We start from the raw sequence: 13,472 nt of genomic DNA, 5'->3' as shown, positions 1-13,472 counted from the left end.
AATGTGATGTTTTGATAGATGTATACATTGTGGAATAATTAAATCAAGCCAACCTCACCTACTTACTAATTTTTTATGGTGAGCACATTTGACTATAGTTAATAATAATGTCACATATTTCAAAATTACTAGAAGAGGCTTCTGGGGAAGACTGTACCCAGGATAGGGTCCTTTCCTAACCCCAGGACTCTCACCAGAAAACTTTGATGAAAAAGGCTTGATTGAATGAATGGATGAATGACAACAGCCTTATCAGAGTTTGTCCCCAAGTGACCTCTCTGTTGCATTTGTCAGCACTGAGCTTCACCATAACTGTTTATTTTTTATTTATTTATTTATTTTTTGAGACAGAGTTTCACCCTTGTTGCCCAGGCTGGAGTGCAGCAGCGTGATCTCAGCTCATTGCAACCTCTGCCTCCCAGGTTCAAGCGATTCTCCTGCCTCAGCCACCTAAGTAGCTGGGACTACAGGTGTGTGCCACCACGCCCAGCTAATTTTGTATTTTTAGTAGAGATGGGGGTTTCACCATGTTGGTCAGCCACTATTTACTGGTGCTGAGAAGTGACCTGGATGCAGTGCCCTGTGCCTGTAGTCCCAACTACTTGGGAGGCTGAGACAGGAGGATCATTTGAGCTTAGTCCACCTGGGCAACATATCCAGACCCCATCTTTTGAAAAATAATAAATGAATTAAAAAAAAATAACTTATGGCTCTGTCTAGCCCTTATTCTGATCCAGTCAACCCTCTCCACCTTCCAAATCTTTTACACCTGAAACTCAGGCAGTCATCAGCCCAATTCCCACAGTCATCAGCCCAATTCCCAGTATTCCTCTTCTCAGCATTCCCTTCAACCTCTTGTGCTAACCACAAACCCAGCTGCCCTAAACGACAGTGCCCCCAGACTCCCTCTCCAGTGCTGACTGTTTCTTCCCTCACATTCCACAGTCCACAGCCTCTAAAGGCAGGGTCTTCCTTACACCCTATTGTCCCTCCAGACTCCCTAAAGCCCTCCAGCCCCTTCAAGGCTCCTGTCATCATACTCTGCCATCTGCACTTGCCCCTCCTCATTGCGGATCCCTGGGTGACTCATCCCCATTCTTTGACGACGTAAACATCTGGCTCACTGTCTCTCTTTGAGGGCAGGGACTGTTAGGCACAGAGTAGGTGCCTCAATATTTGTTGAATGAAATCAGGTTTTACAGGGAAAACAGAGGCTTGGAGGAATGGCAGGGCCAGGATTCAAGCAGACGTGGAAACTCGTTTGCCTCTTTACTTCTCCCTCGTCTTCATCACTCCTCTGGAGAAGTAGTAACCAATTTGATGGGTCAGGGTCAACAGCACCCACTAGGAGTCACTGAGGGCTAAAAGGTCAGCAGAGGACTGGATATTTGATGATATTAAGGAATTACTGTTCATGTTTTTAGGTGTAATAATTTAAAAAATAGTCCTTATCTTTTAGAGAAAATGAATGAAGTTTTTTGTTTTGTTTTGGTTTTTGTTTTTGAGATGGGAGTTTCACTCTTGTTGCCCAGGCTGGAGTGCAGTGGTGTGATCTCGGCTCACTGAAGCCTCCGCCTCCCAGGTTCAAGCAATTCTCTTCCCTCAGCCTCCCAAGTAGCCGATATTACAGGCACCTGCCACCACTGGCTAATTTGTATTTTTAGTAGAGACGGGGTTTCACCATGTTGGGCAGGCTAGTCTCGAACTCTTGACCTCAGGTGATCCACCCGCGTCAGCCTCCCAAAGTGCTGAGATTACCGGCATTGAGCCACCGCGCCCAGCCTGAATGAAGTATTTATGGTTGGAGGGATATATGGTATCTGAGACTTGTTTGAATCGGTGGAGTAGGAGCATGAGACAAAGAAGAGATGGAACAATGTTGGCCGCCTGTTGATGCCTGTGGAAGGTGGGGGGCAGGAACATGGCAATTCATGATATTATCCTCTGTACTTGTAATATGCTTGACAAGTTCCATTATAAAAAATAAACAAGAAAGTCAGGCCTGGGTGTAGCTCTCTTGGATCCGGCAATGCCACCTCTCTGGTGCTCTTTTCCTAATTCTGCTGTCTATGCAGACAACTTCCGAGTTCCCCTGAGCTCTGAACTGGCCGTGGCTGGTGGAGGATTCTGGTCATCCTGGGGTCTCCAGCCTTACCAGGGCCCTTGATTCTGAGTATGGATGTCCATCCCATGTCACAGTCCACACTCTCAGAAGCGTTTTTTTTTTTTTGAGATGGAGTTTCACTCGTCGCCCAGGCTGGAGTGCAATGGTGCGATCTTGGCTCACTGCAACCTCTGCCTCCTGAGTTCAAGTGATTCTCCTGCCCCAGCCTCCCGAGTAGCTGGGATTACAGGCATGCGCCACCATACTCGGCTAATTTTGTATTTTTAGTAGAAACGAGGTTTCTCCATGTTGTTCAGGCTGGTCTTGAACTCCCGACCTCAGGTGATCCGCCCGTGTTGGCCTCCCAAAGTGCTGGGATTACAGGCATGAGCCACCACACCCAGCCAGAAGCTCTTTTTCTTTGGCTCCTCTTTTTCTTTGGCTCCTCACCCAACCATTAAGTATCCATGTTCAAGGGTCCTGCCAGGATGAGCTGCGCTTCTCACTCTCTGTTCTCTCTCTGGGAAATCTCATCCTTATATCTGAAGAAGCAGCTGTGCTCACAACTCATAGATCTATACTTCCAGTCTGGACTTCTCTGCTGTGTGACAGATTCCTGTATGAAGCCATGTCATCCTCTAGCTACTGCCCAGTCTCTCCTCCCTTCTCTTCCAAGTGTCCTGAGAGATCCCTTACCACGAGCAACATCTGTGGTCTCTAACCACAGATGGTAGGTGCCATCTACTCACTGTTCACTACTGTAATCTGGCTTCCACTCCAGTACTCCTTTGAAATGGTTCTCACCACAGTCAGCAGTAACTCCTAACAGCTACATCCGACGGCCACCTCTCAGCCCTCCTCTTACTGGCTTTCCCAGCACCACATTGTAGATGCTCTTCCTGGAACACTGCTCCTTTGGCCTCCACGATGTGGCACCTTCCCGCTTCCTCTGTCTCCTTTATGAATTCCCTTGACATCCCTTCCATATACCCGGCATTCAATCCTTGGTCCATGTGTCTCCACATCCCACACACTCCTGCTGGGCCTGCAGAGTGAGCTGACCAAGGCAAGTGCAGGTGAAGCGAGGGGAAGCCAAGGTGTTGAATGGCCCATGGGAGACACCCCAGGTAACAGAGGGATTCTAAACCCAGGCACCAACATTCTCAGTGAATCCTCTTCCGGGGATTGGTAAATAACAGTGGCAAGTAGGGGTAAAATAGTAATCATAATGGATAAGATTTCTGAGTGCTTACTATGTGCCAAGTCTTTTTTACACATGATCACATCCGGTCCTTTCCAAACCCTAGGAGGTAGGTGCTGTTATCATCCCTTTCATAGATAAGGAAATGAAGATCTAACGTCAGCCCCTGAACCAAGGTCCTGAAGTCATCTTTTTTGATTTGAGAAGCTATACTCTTTTTCTTTTTCTTTCTTTCTTTTTTTTTTTTTGAGACACAGTCTTGTTCTGTCACCCAGGCTAGACTGCAGTGGAGCAATCTTGGCTCACTGTAACCTCCACTTGAGCCTTCCTGGGCTCAAGCAATTCTCCTGCTTCAGCCTCTGGAGTAGCTGGGATTACAGGCATGCACCACCACGCCTGGCTAATTTGTGTATTTTTAGCAGAGATGCGGTTTCGCCATGTTAGCCAGGCTGGTCTCGAACTCCTGACCTCAGGTGATCCACCCGCCTCAGCTTCCCAAAGTGCTGGGATTACAGTCATGAGCTACTGCACCCAGCCAAGAAGCTACACTCTTTTTTGTATTTTTAGTAGAGACAAGGTTTCACCGCATTAGCCAGGATGGTCTCAATCTCCTGATCTCATGATCCACCCGCCTAGGCCTCCCAAAGTGCTGGGATTACAGGCGTGAGCCACCGCGCCCGGCTGAAGCTACACTCTTAAGCACTCTGCATGGAGTGTGGTGCAACAGATGCTGGGAGCCTCACAGCCAGTGAGGTTTTACATGTAATGGAGGGACAACAGAGATATGGCAGGTGGAAGCAAATGAAAAGATTCCATCAGAGAGGGCTGCAGGGAAGGCAGTGTCTTACCTCATTCCTACACCAAGGCAATCCCTAGGTCCTACTGAGTTAAAATCCTATTTCTTGCCTCTGTCTCATCGCCTTATACTTCCAGCCTGGACCTCCGGCCTCTGACTAATCGCCTTAGCCAAAGATCTGGATCATCACCTCTCTCATCACCTCTCTCCTTATTGTCTCAGCCAAAGATCTGGTTCAGGAGTCACCATCTCTTGCCCAGAGTGCAGCAACTCCCAACTAGGTTCTGTCCTGCCTTGCCCCCTCTCCGTCATTCTGCAGCCACAGTGATCCACTACATGCTAATGTAAGGCCTCAGCATGGCTCCCTACCGCCTTCTAAAAAAAGTGCAAACTCCTTCCATGGCATAGAAAGCCCATTACGATTTGGCCATTGCCCATGTCTATGGCTCTCACCCTCTGCATACAACTTTACGTAAAGTTTACATAAAAGGCATTTGTAAAAGACCAAAGATACAAGTAAACATAGAAGCCAGGAGGCTGATAAAAGCTGTGAGTGCAATCTGAAGTGGGTGGGGACAAAGCAGCAAGAAGGCACGTGAGGCATGGCAGAGATGGAAGACTTTTGGGGCCATGGTGATGGTGAGGCAGTTCTAGAACGTCCCAGACCCAGAATGAGCTTCTCGCTCCTGAACCATATCCCAGACAGCAGGAGGCCCAGGTGGAAGGCTGTTTCTAGCTTCCTATGAGATTTCCAAGTGCCTTGTATATCCTTCAGATAACTCCCAATCACTTGAGGTAGTTGGACTAAACCTGCTGTAGAGTGAATGTTTATGTCCTCCCCACGAATTCATATTCTGAAACCTAACCTCCAATGTAATGGAATTTGGAGGTGGGGGCCTTTGGGGAGGTGATCAGGTCATGAGGGCAGAGTTCTCATGAATGGGATTAGTGCCCTTATAAGACTCAGGGCCAGGCGCAGTGACTCATGCCTGTAATCCCAGCACTTTGAGAGGCCAAGGCAGGAGGATTGCTTGAGGCCAGGAGTTCAAGACCAGCTTGGGCAACATAGCAAGACCTCATCTCTATAAAAAATAAAAAAAATTAGCCAGGTGTGATGGCACACACCTGCAGTCTGCTACTAAGGGGGCTGAGGTGGGAGGATCACTTGAGCCCAGGGGCTTGTGGCTGCAGTGAGCTATGATCACACCACTGCACTCCAGCTCAGGCAACAGAGTGAAACCCTGTCTCAAAAAGAAAAGAGAGAGACTCAGGAGAGCTGCCTTGCCTCTTCCATCATGCAAGGAAAGCGAGAAGACAGCTGTCTATGAACCACCTCTCTGGTGGGTCCTGACCAGATACTGAATCTTCCCGCACCTTCATCTTGCACTTCCCAGCCTCCAGGACTGTGGGAAATGAATGTCTGTTGTTTAAAAGCCACCCAGACTATGGTATTCTGTTATAGCAGTCTGAAGGGGCTAAGAACCAAAAAAGTCTGATACAATATAGATGGTACCTGAAGACATGGACAGGGATGTAAATCTCCCAGAGAACGTGCAGAGTGAGAAGAGAAGGCTGTCTGAGATGGAGTCTTGGCTAGTGCTTTTTTTTTTTTTTTTTTTGAGACAGGGTCTGTCACCCAGACTGGAGTGCAGTGGCGCAATCGTGGCTCACTGCAGCTTCGACTTCCTGGGCTTAAGTGATCATCCCACCTCAGTCTCCCAAGTAGCAGGGACTACATGCGCACACCAGCACTCCCAGACAACTTTTCCTTTCTTTCTTTTTTTTTTTTTTTTTTTTGAGACGGAGTCTTGCTCTGTGCCCCAGGCTGGAGTGCAGTGGCGCGATCTCGGCTCACTGCAAGCTCCGCCCCCCGAGTTCACGCCATTCTCCTGCCTCAGCCTCCTGAGTAGCTGGGACTACAGGCGCCCGCCACCTCGCCCCGGCTAATTTTCTTGTACTTTTAGTAGAGACGGGGTTTCACCGTGTTAGCCAGGATGGTCTCGATCTCCTGACCTCGTGATCCGCCCATCTCGGCCTCCCAAAGTGCTGGGATTACAGTTGAGCCACCGGGCGGCGCCCGGCCTGTTTTTTTTTTTTTTTTTTTGAGACAGAGTCACGCTCTGTCACCAGGCTAGAGTGCAGTGGCGCAATCTCGGCTCACTGCAAGCTCCGCCTCCTGGGTTCAGGCCATTCTCCTGCCTCAGCCGGGATTACAGGAGCCCACCACCACACCTGGCTAACTTTTTGTATTTTTAGTAGAGATGGAGTTTCACCGCGTTAGCCAGGATGGTCTCCATCCTTTGACCTTGTGATTTGCCCACCTCGGCCTCCCAAAGTGCTGGGATTACAGGCGTGAGCCACTGCGCCCGAACTTTTTTTATTTTTATTTTTTTGAGACAGTCTTGCTCTGTCACCCAGGCTGGAGTGCAGTGGTACCATCTCGGCTCACTGCAATCTCCGCCTCCCAAGTTCAAGCAATTCTCCTGTCTCAGTCTCCCAAGTAGCTGGGAATACAGTTGTCCGCCACCACGTCTGGCTAATTTTTGTATTTTTAGTACAGATGGAGCTTCACCATATTGGCCAGGCTGGTCTCAAACCCCTGACCTTAGGTGATCCACCTGCCTCGGCCTCTCAAAGTGCTGGGATTACAGGCATGAGCCACCGTGCCCTGCCTCCTATTTTTCTTTCTCGAGACAGTCTCATTTTGTTGCCCAGGCTGGAGTGCAGTGGTGTGATCTCAGCTCACTGTAACCTCGGCCTCCTGGGTTCAAGCGATTCTTCTGCCTCAGCCTCCTGAGTTGATGAGATTACAGGTGCCCACCACTATGCCCGGCTAATTTTTGTATTTTTAGTAGAGACAGGGTTTCCCCATATTGGCCAGGCTTGTCTTGAACTCCTGACCTCGGGTGATCCGCCCACCTTGGCCTCCCAAAGTGCTGGTATTACCGGCGTGTGCCACCGTGCCCACCCAATTTTTCCTATTTTTAGTAGAGGTGGGGTTTCACCATGTTGCCCAGGCTGTTCTGAAACTCCTGGGCTCAAGCAATACCCCTGTCTTGGCCTCCCAAAGTTCTGGGATTATGGGCATGAGCCACTGTGCCCAGCCATGATGAATTTTAAGGCATAGATCAGAATCGATGATGCTGAGAAAGAGAATGTGCGAGAATGGTGAGTGAAATAAGAGGAACATTGGAAATTACTGACTCAGAAGTTCAAAGAGGAAGGAGTGGCCGACACAAAAAGTGTTTCTGAGAGATCAGGAAAGATGATGATGTGTCCACTGGAATTGGCCACCTTGAGGTGGTAACCTTGGTGGGAGCTGGGTCAGGTGTGAGGGGAGCCAGGCTGCGAGGGCTGAAGGGCCAAATGGGAGTGCAGTGCAGAGTCCCCTCTGTGGCTTCAGTTTCTTCACTGGAGGAGGGAGGAGCTTTTGGGGCATGGAAGGCTCTGGAATAGTGGAGGGGGATGATGGAGGATAGGTAAGAAGACTGATAAGCAGGAATGAGGGCTGAGACCAGAGCCCCCAGACTTACAGAAATAGGAATCTGCACAGATGGGAGGTTCCCTCCAACAACCTCCCATCACCCAGATGTAGCAGCAGAGAAGCTGTTGAAGCGCTGGCCCAAGATTTCCAGGTTTCAGGCTGGGATCAGTGGAAGGCTGGTGGCCAAAGCGGAAGTGTGGCAAGAGAGTTCAGATTTTTCACATGGGGTCTTGGCTAGGGAGGGAGAAATGCCAGAAGAGGCTGGCTGACAGGCTGGAGACCTGTAATGTCCCCTATATACAGATGCTTGGGAAGCAATTCTGGGTATGAAGAGCTTTAGTGCTTAGCTGTGGGGAAGGGTGGAAGAGATATGGAGAAGTCCTGAGACCCAGAGGCAGTGTTTAGTTGTGGGTTTTTTGAAGGGCAATGGCGTCCTCTGGGGGAAGGCAGGAACTGCAGTAGAGAGGATGGCTGAGCTGGTGCTAGACTAGTGTTCCTGGCCGGGGAATGCAGCGAGGAGGAGGGACGTACAGGACCAGGGCAGGGAGAGTCCCCTGGAAGGAAAGTGCAGGGAGAAGGCCCTGGGTTCAGTGGGAGGCTGTGGAGAGGGCACATAGGATCCTTAGTGTCAGGACCATCTGGGGAGTTCTGGGCAGCCAGACCAGCCACTGGCTCCTCCCTTTACTACTCATTTATGCACCTCCCCCTCATCCCCACCCAGGGATTGCCCCCACACCCAGCCCCGAACCTCTTTGATGGCTGCCATGCGAACGGTCTCATAGTAGTGCAGGGGTGCGTTGGGTGTGCTCATGTCATAGCCAAATCCTGCAACTGCCACCTCGTCACAGCCGTGTAGTGCCATGGTCACTGCCACACTGCCAAGGGTAGGGATGTTCTGGAAGATGGGGGCAGGGGGGAGAGAAGGCGTGCAGAGTTCAGCTGGAGGGCTGGGACAGCTGAGACTTCAGCCAGGCTCCCTAGAGCTAGCTTCCACGCCCAAGGACTGAGCCCTCTTTCCCAGAAAGCTATTTTGCAGAAGCACTGCCCCACCCACCACCCACCCTTCCTTCCGAGGCACTTCTGACCCAGCTCTCTTCCTCCCTCTCCCGGGGCCCAGATATCTCACCCCCCGGCCCATGAGGCCATTGTTGAAGGGCAGGCCAATGAGGGTGAAGGCAGCCTCCTGGATGAAATATGGGTTGAGGATTCGAATCTCAGGGGGCTCCTTGGGCACTCGAGTGGCCACAGATTTCCAGAAGCCATCCGATGCACTCTGTGGACACAGCAAAAGCGGGCCTGAATGAGGCACACAGCTAGGGATGAGCCTAGGGGAGTGGCAGGGACCCCCAAGTAGGGACAGTGAGGCGGGAGCACAAGGCGTTTAACGGGAAACCCAGGGCCTGTGGTGTAGGGAGCCCATCTGTGTTGGGGGAAATGGGGTGTGTGACAGGGACAAGGGGAATGATGGTGAAGAGAGTGTGTGGTGGTGCTCCAGTGTGTAACAGAGGAGGATACGAAGGGGCTTGTGGGGCAGGCACAGGATGTGGGATGCTGTGGGTGTGCTGCTGTGGCCTGAGGGGGATCCTGGACCAATGAGAAGACCCAGCAGCGCAGCTGCCCTGACTCCCTATCTGCAGCAGCTGAGGGACTGGGAGGAGCCTGCCCTCTCTCCTGTCTGCCCTCCTGTGCTCCCACTTCCCTTGCTGCTGTCTCTCCTGGCTCTCTCCATCGACTGTTCTAGAGTGGACCTGAAAAATGGAGACAGAGCGTGAGCAAGCAGAGCACAGCAGACCAACACTGCTGCTGACTAGAGTCGGGTGACTGGGCAACAAGCTCTCCAAGCCTGTTTCTTTAACCATAAAACGGGATCATTCTTACCTGAGGATCTCTGCACTGTACTAGAAAGGCATCACCTCTGAAATCCGACATCCCAGTGTCCATTCTGGGGCACAGCTTCCCCTCCTTCCAAGTCTCTCTCTTCCTCCCTCTCCACGACACAGAGGCCTTTAGCTCCCCAGCCCTGACTTACTGTTCAGTGCGTCCACCCCTCCTTGTCTGGACCTTGAAGTATAACTCTTGCGAGCTGCTGTAGTCCTCTGCCCCTTGTCCTCTATTGCCCTAGTCTAGGGAAATCCCGAACTTGGGATCAACCCATACATCCTCTTTTTCTGCCTTCACAACTGGGCTCCTGAGCACCACTGGAGAAGTCACAAACCAACCCTGCAGGCTGGAGGCACTGCCAAACCACAGGCTCCAACCAAACTGTTATTTGCATAGAAAACCTAGAAGAATCAGTCGAGGGCATGGCTCACACGTGTAATCCCAGCACTTTGGGAGGCCAAGGCGGGTGGATCACCTAAGGTCAGGAGTTCAAGACCAGCCTGGCCAACATGGCAAAAGCCCATCTCTACTAAAAATACAAAAAATTAGCCAGGCGCAGTGTCAGGTGCCTGTAATCTCAGCTACTTGGGAGGCTGAGGCAGGAGAATTGCTTGAACCTGGGAGGCGGAAGTTGCAGTGAGCCAACATTGTACCATTGCGCTCTAGCCTGGACGACAGAGCGAGATTCTGTCCAAAAAAAAAAAGAGAAGGAAAGAGAGAAAGAAAGCCTAAAAGAATCAACTAAACTTAGAATGGATAAAATAATTTACTGCAGCAATAGGAAACAGTCATCAGATATAACAAAAAGATCTTATTTGCAATCGTAACAAAAAAGTCAACTATTGAGCAATAAACATAAGAAGTATGTGAGAACTATAGGAGGAAAACTATAATTCTTTACTGATATAAAAAGATGACTTAAAAAATGGGAAAGACAAAATCATATTCCTGGATAGGAAGGCTCCAGTGGCAGCTCCTCCCAGATTAATGTACAGGTTTAACATAATTCTAAGAAAAAAATCTCAGTAGGATGTTTTGAGATCTATCAAATGGATTCTAAAAACCCATCCAAAAGATTTATCAGGTAAACATAACACCCTCAAATTAAAAATTAGGTATTACAGTATATTATGGGTTTGCACTTATTACAACAATGATAGATATATGTGATTCAAAACCAGGAACAGTGAAACAGGATCGCCTAGAGGCAGGTCAACACAGGTATAGGTTACGGAAACAAATGAGATTGGAAAATTTCCCATTTGGGAAGAAGATCCATTTACTTTCTCTCCTCACACCATATACAAAATAAGTAAATGTTTAAAAAGCAAAAAAAGCGAAATTTCGGCTGGGCATGGTGGCTCATGCCTGTAATCCTAGCCCTTTGGGAGGCTGAGGCAGGCAGATTGCTTGAGCCCAGGAGTTCAAGAACAGCTTGGGCAACATGGAGAAACCCTGTCTCTATAGAAAACACAAAAATGAGCAGAGCATGGTGGCGTGTTCCTGTAGTCCCACACCGTCAGAGGCTGAGGTGGGAGGACGCTGGAGCCCTGGAGGCGGCAGTGGCAGGGAATCATCATTGCAGCACTGCACACTCCAGCCTGGGTAACAGAGTGAGACCCTGTCTAAAAAAAAAAGAGAAAGAAAAAAATTTGGATGTATATTTTATCACTGAATTATCTATACATTAATGCAATGGAAGAAATAAAGAAAAAGACATTTGACTTTATAAAACATTTTTAAGTGCTTTAGCACATCAAAAATATATGCAAAATAAGGTTGGGTGCGGTGGCTCAAGCCTGTAATTCCAGCACTTTGGGAGGCCGGGCGCAGATCACTTGAGGTCAGGCGTTCGAGACCAGCCTGCCAACACCATGAAACCCTGTCTCTACCAAAAAACACAAAAATTAGCTAGGTGTGGTGGTGTGCGCCTGTAGTCTCAGCTACTTGGGGAGGCTGAGGTGGGAGGATCGCTTGAACCTGGGGACGGAGGTTGCAGTGGGCTGAGATGGCACCACTGTACTCCAGTGTGAATGACAGAGTGAGACTCTGTTTCAAAAAAAAAAAAAAAAAAAGCAAGATAGTATAGAGAGGGAAGCAAAAAAGTGGTAAAAATTTTGTCACAAATAGTAAGAAATGCGTATTTTAAAACCTCATGAAGAATCAATGAGGCCCCATAAAAATGGGTAAAGCACACAAACAAAAGGTTAATAAAGCATGGAAAACTTTAACTCACTAATGACAAAGAAATGCACATTAAAATAACAAGTTATTATTTTTTTAACCACTAAAATCTGTGTATGTGTATATTTGTGTATCTAAATCTTGGTGCTGGTGGTAGTCTGCTGAGGGAAAATTCTCCTGGACTGTTACAGGAATAAATCTGGCACAGCCTTTCTAAAACACAATCTGTGTGTCAAAGGCCTCAAAGCTGTCTGTATCTTATGACCTCAAAATTTTCCTTCTAAAAATAATCAAAATGAAGACCTTTGTAAAAAGCTCTTTATTACAGTATTACTTACAAAAGTGAAAAAACAGAAAAAAATCCAAAAGTTTACAACAGAGGTTTCATTAAATGATACATTTATGTAAAAGAATGTCATAGTTATCGAAATGGTACCTTCTAAGAATTTTGGGCCAGGTGAGGTGGCTGGCTCATGCCTGTAATCCTGGCACTTTGGCAGTGGGAGGATTACTTGAGCCCAGGAATTCAATACCAACCTGGGCAATGTAGTGAGACAGTGTCTTTACAAGAAATAGAATAATTAGCTGGGCATGCGGCTGTGGTCCCAGCCACCTGGGAGGCTGAGGTGGGAGGATCGCTTGAGTTCAGGAATTCTAGGCTGCAGTGAGCCGTGATTGAGCCACTGTACTCTAGCCTGGGCAAAAGAGAAAGTCCCTGTCTAAAAAAAAAAGGAATTTTGTCTTATAGATGTACCATAATGTATGTAACCAACACTGTTGTTGGATGTCTAAATTGTTTCTAGTTTCCCCAGACCTCTTCCTTCTCCTTGTTCCCTATCCTCTACTGTCCCTCCAGTCTTCCAAACCAGCAACCTGGGAATTGACTTGAGATTCTCCTACACCTTTCCAGTCCATCTTTTTTTTTTACTTTTTTTTTTTTTAATTTTATTTTTTAAATTTTTTAAATTTTTTATTTTATTTTATTTATTTATTTATTTTTTTTGAGACGGAGTCTCGCTCTGTCGCCCAGGCTGGAGTGCTGTGGCCGGATCTCAGCTCACTGCAAGCTCCACCTCCCGGGTTCCCGCCATTCTCCTGCCTCAGCCTCCCGAGTAGCTGGGACTACAGGCGCCCGTCACCTCGCCCGGCTAGTTTTTTGTATTTTTTTTAGTAGAGACGGGGTTTCACCGTGTTAGCCAGGATGGTCTCGATCTCCTGACCTCGTGATCCGCCCGTCTCGGCCTCCCAAAGTGCTGGGATTACAGGCTTGAGCCACCGCGCCCGGCCCCAGTCCATCTTATCTTGTGCTGCTGGTCATCAAGTTCTTTTGAGTCTATCTACTTAGAACCCTACATATCCATCCCTTGATCCCAAACCCACTGCCACCACTTCCAGGGCAGGTCTTATCATCTTTCATCTGGACTATCCTAATGACTGGCCATTTACATTGTCTGTCTTTTTGACTGCTAAACACCCCAAAGCCCAGTAGAGCAACTGAAACTGAAACATAAATGGTACACAACACATGACTGTAAAATTCTACTCACTTATTCAATGAGCATTAATGAGTGCCTACGATGGGCTGCCTCTGCCTCCCAAACCACTTTCTTTTCTTTTTTTTTTGAGACAGTCTCGCTTTGCTGCCCAGGCTGGAGTGCAGTGGCATGATCTCGGCTCACTGCAACCTCCATCTCCCGGGTTCAAGCAATTCTCCTGCCTCAGTCTCCTGAGTACCTGGGATTACAGGTGCATGCCACCATGCCCAGCTAATTTTTGTATTTTTAGTAGAGATGGGGTTTCACCATGTTGGCCAGGCTGGTCT

General features: G+C 48.6%; 1 protein-coding gene across 14 annotated transcripts in view; it reads right to left on the bottom strand.

The window, feature by feature from the left end:
* ST3GAL3 (ST3 beta-galactoside alpha-2,3-sialyltransferase 3) overlaps positions 1-13,472 on the bottom strand; it is a 230,305-nt gene that overhangs the window by 1,912 nt on the left and 214,921 nt on the right. For 5 of the 14 annotated variants that reach the window (XM_021940586.2, XM_021940599.2, XM_021940574.2 and 2 more), the window contains one exon: positions 8,865-9,333. The exons of 5 other annotated variants lie outside the window; for them this stretch is intronic. In XM_021940586.2, coding sequence (XP_021796278.2) covers positions 8,911-9,333 — 423 coding nt within the window. In that variant the 3' untranslated portion in view covers positions 8,865-8,910. 4 more of the 14 variants (XM_003891726.5, XM_003891727.4, XM_003891728.4 and 1 more) reach the window with 2 other exon arrangements.

This window comes from Papio anubis, chromosome 1 (genome assembly GCF_008728515.1).
Source record: "Papio anubis isolate 15944 chromosome 1, Panubis1.0, whole genome shotgun sequence".
NCBI classification, from domain to species: domain Eukaryota; kingdom Metazoa; phylum Chordata; class Mammalia; order Primates; family Cercopithecidae; genus Papio; species Papio anubis.
This window is presented reverse-complemented; position numbering and strand designations above follow the sequence as displayed.